At 30.7% G+C, this 9,236-nt stretch overlaps 1 protein-coding gene across 1 annotated transcript; it reads left to right on the top strand.

The window, feature by feature from the left end:
* The first annotated feature begins 6 nt into the window (after window positions 1-6).
* Window positions 7-3,620, top strand: LOC112521464 (R-linalool synthase QH1, chloroplastic-like). The gene is made up of 7 exons (XM_025130339.1): window positions 7-149; window positions 267-540; window positions 755-1,136; window positions 1,289-1,507; window positions 2,545-2,689; window positions 2,845-3,096; window positions 3,226-3,620. Exons 1-7 carry the CDS (start codon window positions 48-50, stop codon window positions 3,526-3,528), a joined length of 1,677 nt encoding a protein of 558 aa, XP_024986107.1. The 5' UTR covers window positions 7-47; the 3' UTR covers window positions 3,529-3,620.
* Window positions 3,621-9,236: the final 5,616 nt, after the last annotated feature.

Below are 9,236 nucleotides of genomic sequence, written 5' to 3'. Positions count from 1 at the left end.
GCTTTGATGTTTGCAAGCCATTATGTTCATCATCACAGTCCAAATCAATGGCTGTCACCGAGGATAAGTCACTCAACAGACGATCAGCTAACTATGCGCCACCACTATGGTCATTTGATCATGTTCAATCACTCTCTAGTAAATACACCGTAAGATTAATTGCCATTTTTCTCTTTACATGTTCTCCATTCAATATTTTAATTCTTCTGGTATATACATTCATGAACATTTCTGCTCATATATAACTTAATTTATTACACATGTAGGGAGAGGATTACGAGGCAAGAGTAGATAGTTTGAAGAAATCAGTGAAGACGATGATACAGGAAGTAGTGGGAAATCCATTGAAGACCCTTGAGCTGGTTGACAATTTGCAGAGACTCGGAATATCATATCACTTTGAGGAAGAAATAAGTCAAGTGTTGGAGATGATTTACAATGATTACTACAAAACTCAGGAGCAGTGGAATGGAATGGATATGAACCTTAAAGCCCTTGGCTTTCGACTACTCAGACAACATGGTCATCATGTTCCTCAAGGTACAAATTAACTTGATTAGTTAAATATCCATATTCAATATTAAAGATTATATATATATATATATATATATATATATATATATATGTATGTATATCCAAAAGAAGGGAAGTTTCATAACTAAAATGACACGTACATGTAGTTCAGATTATGTTAAAGCACAAACTAATAGTTGTTTTCTTTAATTATTTGATTTTGATTGTGAGATATCTGCAGAGATGTTTCTCAACTTTAAGGTGAAGGCTGAAAATGATAAACCACAATCAGACGAGGATAACAATCATGTGGTTGGAATGCTGAACCTGTACGAGGCTTCTTATCATTCATTCGAGGATGAAAGCATCTTGGATGATGCGAGAGACTTCACCACAAAATATCTAAAAGAAAGTGTAGATAGGATTGATGGAAGTAGTAGTTTAGGGTCATTAATAAATCATGCATTGGAGCTTCCACTGCATTGGAGAATAGCAAGGTTAGAGGCCAAGTGGTTTATCGAAGCATACAGGGAAATCGTTAGTCCCACATTGATGGAGCTTGCAATATTGGATTTTAACATGGTCCAGGCTATCAACCTTCAAGATTTAAAAGAGTCATCCAGGTATCATTTATTTCTTATAAATTACGACTTAATTAATCAGCCATTCATTCATCCATTATATACATCACTAATTAATCAAGATATATATATGCCCCCCCCCTCTCTCTCTCTCTCTCTCTCTCACTATATATATATATATATATATAATATAGGTGGTGGAGAAATACATGCTGGGATAAGAAGTTGAGCTTTTCAAGAGACCGGTTGGTGGAGGGGTATATGTGGACGATTGGTGTTTGGTCCCTACCAAACTTTAGTCTGGGAAGGAGAACACTAACAAAGGTTAACGCCATAATTACTGCTATTGATGATATCTATGATATCTATGGTACTTTGGATGAACTTCAACAATTCACCGATGTTATCACCAGGTATTTTGGATGAACTTGAACAATTTACCCATGTTTAAAACTAATTGACTAATTAAATAGCTAGTTATATACATATATATATATATATATATATATATATATGATTCGGTTTTATACGAGAATTGTACATATTTAAGAAAATAAGAAAATTGTTTTATTACATCACGTACAAAATCACATGTGATTCACGCGACCTTGTCATGCCTGCACACTTTTTTGGCCGTTAATGTTAAATCATATGTAGGGATGGCAAAAAAACCCGAAACCGACGGTGAAAACCGAAAACCGAACAATTCGGGTCGGGTTCAGGGACCTCTTAACGGGTACGGGGCGGGGATCGGGGAGAGTTTCGAGGATTATATCGGGGACGGGGACGGGGACGGTACTCACCGACCCGGCCCGGCCCGGCCCGATAGTATATATAATATATTTAAATTTTATAAATTACGAGTTAGTTGGATTATGTCTAAACTTTGGTTTATTTTGGGATTGTAATTTAAGACGTTTTTGGTTGATCATGGGTTGATCATGTACTCGATATTATGGACATTGTCTTTTTCTCAAGGTTTATTTGATTATGTTTTTGTTCGAAAATGGGTTGTCCAAGAAACAGCCACACAGGTTTATTTAATTATGTTTTTATTCCAATTTTTTGCTTGATAAATATATGTTTTTTCAGATCTGGTTCGGGTTCGGGTTATGGTTCGGGTAAAACCAATGGGTAACGGTTATTCTGTTCTTAACGGGTTACCAACGGGGATCGGGGAAACCGCGGGGATCCCCGATGGGGATCGGGACGGTTACGGGGATGGTTATGGTTATCGGTTTCGGGGACGGGGACTCTAAAAACCGTCCCGAACCCGGCCCGTTGCCATTCCTAATCATATGCGATTTTCCGTGCAATTTGACCATTTTCTTATTTTCTTAAATATGTATCATTCTTGTATGAACCTACCCTTCTCTCTCTATATATATATAATATAAACATATAACTTCATGATGAGATCGATCTGATAAAAGAAAACTGGAATGGGTAGGTGGGATATCAATGCGGTTGAAGAACTCCCAGATTATATGAAGATATGTTTCCTTGGATCCTTCAACGTGATCAATGAGATGGCATACAACACACTCGCAAACTCAAACTCAGGAGTCTTCATTCTTCCCTACCTAAAGAAAGCAGTAACTAATCCATCTTTATATATATATATATATATATATATATATATATATATAATAACTTTAATAATTAATATTCAATCTATTATTTTTCATATATAATTTTCTTTATATGTATACAATATATATTGTATTGATGGTAATAATCAACATTGCAGTGGGTAGATTTATGCAACGCATATCTGTTAGAAGCACAATGGTACCAAAGTGGATATATACCAACATTAGAAGAGTACTTGCATAATGCTAGTGTATCGATATCGGTTCCTGTAGGCCTCATGCATTGCAATTTCTTAACATCTAATTATACTTCAACCCAAGAAATTCAACAATGCATACAGAGATCTGCTAACATAGTTCACTACTCAGCACTCATCTTGCGACTTGCTGATGACTTGGGGACATCCTCGGTACGTACATAATTGTTAATTTCTTTATTATACTTACTAATAACAATATATATTATTTTGTCATTATTAATTCAGTGATCGTATTTTGTTTCAAATATATAATACTAACTAAATATAATTAATTATTAGGACGAAATGGCAAGAGGGGATAACCCAAAATCAATCCAATGTTACATGCATGAGACTGGTGCTACTGAAGACGAAGCTAGAAATTATATGAAGTCGTTAATCAACAAGACATGGAAGAAACTTACCAAAGAACGAGCAGGTGCTGCAGCTACTTGTGAATTTTTAATGGAATTCGAGTGTGCAACAAACTTAGCTAGGATGGCACCATTCATGTACTCTCAAGGAGACGGGTATGGTCGTCCACAACTGGCTAAATCTAATATATTATCCTTGTTGTTTAATCCAATCCAAGATCTACATTAATTAATTAATAGCCAATAATTAATTGACGTGTATTTAATCGGGATTGTATATACATACCTGCTTTTTTTAAATCTGGAGTTGTTTGTTTACTTTTGCTTGTAGTGTCCGTTAAATAAGTATATAGATAATGGGAAGAATCATCTCGTCCTCTAGACGTAATACGAGCTCTTTCTAAATTAACAGTTCTATTTTCATAAATTCCGTCGTAGTCCATAAATGATACTGTAAATGTGTCATCATTGAAAGTCTTTCTAGTAATTAATAGAATAATCTGAGTCGACAACATTTAAATATAAGCCATCGAGAACAATGCAACACTAGTTATCTTCTAAATCTGTCTAATTAGCTTTTGCAGTTATCCCTATATACATTTTTCAATCAATAGTGGTTCGTATAAAGTGTCACATTAACAACTACTTTATAGTTATGAGATTATTTTTAATCAATTATATATATATATATATATATATAGGGTTGAGTTCTGGGGCGGAACACAACCGTTGTAGTCCGGGGGGCCGAAATATAAAAGCATCTTCAATAGATTTTTCAAAATTGAGAAAATGGAGATTTTAGGCATATTTTTGCTACAACAGACTCTCCAAAATTCTCCAAAACGGAGAAAACATGAGAGAGTGTAAACAAAAATTGATTACAATGAGAGAAAACATATCATTTTTTGTCTTTATTTGATCCCAAGAATGGATTGGATCGAAACGACTTTCCTGCCAATGGGAGATTGGTTGGGGCGGGGAGCTCGAGTCTGGTTTTAATAGAGTTTTAATTATCCATTTTGGAATTTTTTTGAAGAATATGTTGAAGATGCAATATTATTGTAAAAATTTGTAAATCTAAATAATTTGTTTTTAGACTATTAAATTTTAGAAAAAGATTGATTAATGTAATATTAAAACTCGAAACATTCAAAGTATTAACAGAAAAATAGTAATATCAATTTAAACATTATTTACATATAATTAATATATTATATTATTTACTCTAAAAACTTAAATATTCAAAGTATTAACCGAGAAATAGTAATACCGGTGTAATTTACTTTAAAAACTTATATTTACATATAATTATATATTATATAAAAACTAATATATAAAATTAAATATTAATAATTTATATAAAGTTCAAAAAAATTGATTGGGATGGGATTTGAAACAGCAACCTCAAGTATGCAGGTTGAGCAACATTGCCAACTAAGCTATTTAATGTATATGTTTTTAATACCTTAGTTATAATATTTATGTATAAAAACGGGGGGRCCATGGCCCCCAAAGGCCCCTATAGGGATCCGCCTCTGGTTGAGTTCACGTGAGACTAGCCTATTTTTGTGAAACCCGTGAGAATATTTTTTTACACTTGAAACTTCACAGCAAAACGCTGTGAAGGCAAAAAAAAATCGAACATTCACATCAAAAACACTATGAAGTTTCACGTGTAAAAAGTAGTCTTACGGGTCTCACGTGACCCAAGTGCAAAAACACTATTAATCGTTGTTGCCAATGTCGTGTTCTTACGATTTGAAATTATAAAATGGCAATATCGTTTTTTTTTAATGAAATAAACCTTCAAGCATTTTATATATTGAGTTCCACCAGGTTAACATATCAATCTTCACTCTAAATTAAAAGACGGAAACCATTTACCTAAACAAAATCATATATATAGGGTTTTTTGGTTTTTTTTAGTTGGGTTGATTGGTCTTCTATTTCGATGGTTGAACACCACTCCGATCACGCACATAGGGACGAGGCGCTCGGTTGGTCGGGTCGAATCCTTGTACATTAAGTAAGTTGATAAATTAGCTCCCACAACTGAAGCACATTATTAATAGCATTGATTAAATTCGCTAGTATTTGATTGTTAATAGAAATCATTGTTAAAATATCAACTCTAAACCAACTTAAATCTAGATCTCATTATTGAAACAAAAGCTATCACGTCAACCTTTATAATAACAGTCATCTTTCAAAACTATCACGTCAACTTTTATAATAACAGTCATCTTTCAAAACTATCACGTCAACTTTTGCAATTATATAATATCATATATTTTTCAATTAAAAAGGGGTGGGCTAAATGCACCCCTATGCATTGCTTAATGCACTCCTATCCATGAATTTCTTCCTCACACACATCAAAATCAATACATGCTTTTTACATTCTCAATGCTTGAATAACCTGATTCTGACATCAAAGGGGTTGCCATTAGAACTCCCCTTAAAAAGTGTTTCGTACCACCACATTAGCCACTGCTTTTATAATTAAAACATGTTTAAAAAATACATTTTTATTTTAACAAGTTACACCATTATAATCGTCTCGTTAATACGTTCGAAATGAGTCCAATATTGAATAGTTTTTGACTTAATTATATTATTATATATTATATATACTGTGAAAAAATATTTTTAATATTTACGATTTATACTTTTATAGTTATTTATTTATATATATATATATTATATATTTTGGGGTTAGGCTGTCCAAATTGCACTGTATAATATGTTTTTGGGTTTTTTTTGAATATATATATATATATATATATACATGTATTAATTCAACCTTAATCTGAGTTTCTGGACAAAAAAGAGGGTAAGCAGTTGAAATTTCATTCTAAAACCCATCTTTTTTTTGTCTTTTCATGGCTTATGATCTGTCAAATTTGTAGTTTTTTTATTGGTTTTGAGTGTTTATCTTAAAACTCTTCTTGGTTCTTTGCTCTTGGTGTAAATCAAATACATTTGTGGAGTCGTTTAAATATGTTGGATTTTAAATATATTGAATTTTAAACTGTCATACAATTTTTTTCATCGATAGTCTGTAATTGGAACCATAACTCTTATTTATTCAAATTGTATTAATATGTAAAAACCAAGTGTAACCTATATCATCGTTAAATCTTATTTTATAAAACCAGTGGAACTTCCAAATCGTTAAAATTCATGGCTCCCGCCGCATTGCGCGGGTACACAACTAGTCATTATATATTTTTAACACTTCTGAACCACATTAGCAATTAAAAGTATCTCATAAAGTGAAATTCAGAAGCCTCTAAAGTTCTTCCGGCTCTCAAATGCTTCTGAGTTGACTTCTGATACGTGTAATGTAAGCAGTTACATTGTAAGTGATGTGCAGTTATTTGCCCGCTAATTATTCTTGCAATCATTCACATTTAATAGATAATTTTAATATAAAACCGACTATGATTATTTAAGTTTAAAATGGAACGATTTTAATAGAATTGTCACAAAAATTTGAGCATCGGTTTCAACCTTCTCTTCCGTTTGGTGCATCCCACGGAGTCAAGGATGCATCCAACTTCCACATGATATTCAAACCATTAAATTATTCAGCAACATCAAAATGTTCCATTGAGCCAATATAACTTGAGGAGCTACTGGTGATATTTTGTTGTCATATCTGATGGTATATAAAGTAGATCCACATATTTATTTGATATGGTCCAATTATATATGCATCAAACATTTGAAGATAAAAGTTTCATCAAAACAATAGTGGAACCAGATCATCCATGAATTACTTGGATTGTAAATCCCTTTTTCGAATGATAATATTCATTAAATAATTAAAAACCATATGCATTTTCATGTTAAAATCCATTAGTGATCGATCAACGTGAATTGTCGTTCATTGATTATGCTCAATTAAGGTTATCGATTAATTTCACTTTGGGTTAGAATTAACTATATATGGGTACGAACAAAATCAATTGATAGGAATGATCGATATGGTTACTGATCATTATTATTATTGGTCGTTGGTTTCAATTTAAAATTAATAAGAATAAAACATGGGAGTAAGAAAAACTACGATTCTAATTGATTTAACGTATTGTTAACGAACTAATCTTAAGATTTTGCTATTAAAGATTATGATTTCAAGTTAGGTTTAATTTGTCTAGGGTTTGGGTTAAAGTTGATATATATAATACCTCAAATTTAATTTAAACAAATAAAACGTGTTTTTCTAAAAGTTGATGAAAAGAACCTGTTATTTTCTAAGAGTACAATTATCACATGTCTAAGGACTTTTTTTTTTTAATTTACGGGATTTAATGATATTTGTAATCAAATTTTATTTCACGTTTGCATTTGTTTTAACCGAAAGTTTTTAATTGTAAAAATATTGGATTTAGAAATTCTAAGGTATAGTTGGTATTTTATAATATTTATTTATAACAATATTTTGAAATATATCAAAAAACAACCATTCAATAGTAATAAATTAATGTAAGATAATTTAATTATTTTTATAATGATAAAATAAAATAAATAAAACAGAAGAAATAGAAAAATTGGAAATATGCAAAAGGTAGAGAGGATGAAAAGGACCGAAACATGTGATTGTACAAACATCTTGCGTTGTTTCTTTTAATAATTGATTGTACAAACATCTTGGCTTTATCGTATCCTTGTTATGCAAAAAATGGGGTTATCACATTAGTATGATGTGGTAATGTGAGGTTATCGCATCAGTGTGATGCGAAAAATAAGGTAATTGTATCCTTATGATGCGAGAAAATTTATATCGCATCTATATGATGCGACAAGTTGGTATTTTTTATGTTTAATTCGATGACTTTGGTATTTCATGGGTTAATGTTATAAAAAGGAGGTTGTCTCGTCTATATGATCCGACAAAAATGTTTGTTTTGATAAATATTGTTTATTTGTTATCAATACAAATATGGGCTTTATAAAAGTATTTTGATGATTTTCACTCTGTAATAACAATCAAAATGAATTTCTCACTAGACCTCATGGTCTAACCTTCATTTTGTCTATTAAAATATGCATTACAGATCGGACACAGCCGAAAGATAAGGGGAAAGGGAAATTATAAAGGAATCATAATTTCTTTACATGCATGGATTTTGAAAGATGTTATATTACTTGTACTTGAGAACTTGTTATGTTTACAAGTCTTGTTTTGGGTTTATATGGAAAAATCTTGTAGCTACTTTTGTAATGTAACAAGTTGTACATTTGGGACCAATGTATAAATATTTGATTTCTATGTTATATAAAAATATGGGTAATATTTGTTTGAGCACCAAAAGTTGATGGTCTTATTTAAAAGCATGTGATGGTTGTGTTGTTTCTTTCAATAATTAGAGGTTATTATTATTATTATTATAAATGTTTATAATAAAAAAGACGAATGGTTTTATAAGAATGTATTATTACAATATATTTTAAATTATTTTCTTTATCTAATAATTGAAAGAAAAAAAAAGAGAAATTAAAAACTTATAATTAAAATTGGACATTCAAACAAATATTAGCATTTTAATTTGACGGAAGGATTACTTATATCCTTTAAAATTAAGTTTTTTGAATTTCAATTAAATTGAAAAATACATTTTTTTATAGTTTTCAATTTTRATAGTATGAGAAACAAATAGAATAATTGGTGGACTTGGTACTTAAGATGATGGTTTATTTATATTGATTTAAATATTTATAAAAAATGATTAAAATTAATTTATTATAATCAACGTTTTATATTAAGAAACTATCGATTTATTTATCAAACTAAATATTCATCAGACTAGATGAATGAATGAGATTGATTTATAACATTTCCATTATTTATGTTTGATTTTTCATCTCTCTCTCTCTCTCTCTTTATATATATATAAATATATATATATATATGACAATTGATACAAATAA

This window comes from Cynara cardunculus (assembly GCF_001531365.2).
Source record: "Cynara cardunculus var. scolymus isolate 2C chromosome LG 11, CcrdV1, whole genome shotgun sequence".
Taxonomy (NCBI): domain Eukaryota; kingdom Viridiplantae; phylum Streptophyta; class Magnoliopsida; order Asterales; family Asteraceae; genus Cynara; species Cynara cardunculus.
Note: the sequence above shows the minus strand (reverse complement) of the source record. Positions and strands in the feature narration are given on the sequence as shown.

Bases quoted from the DNA above. Each gene is read 5' to 3' on its own strand.
- LOC112521464 (XM_025130339.1), top strand. From the start codon at position 48: ATGGCTGTCACCGAGGATAAGTCACTCAACAGACGATCAGCTAACTAT. The intron at 150-266 runs GTAAGATTAATT...TTACACATGTAG, and splicing joins CACTCTCTAGTAAATACACC to GGAGAGGATTACGAGGCAAG. The intron at 541-754 runs GTACAAATTAAC...AGATATCTGCAG, and splicing joins TGGTCATCATGTTCCTCAAG to AGATGTTTCTCAACTTTAAG.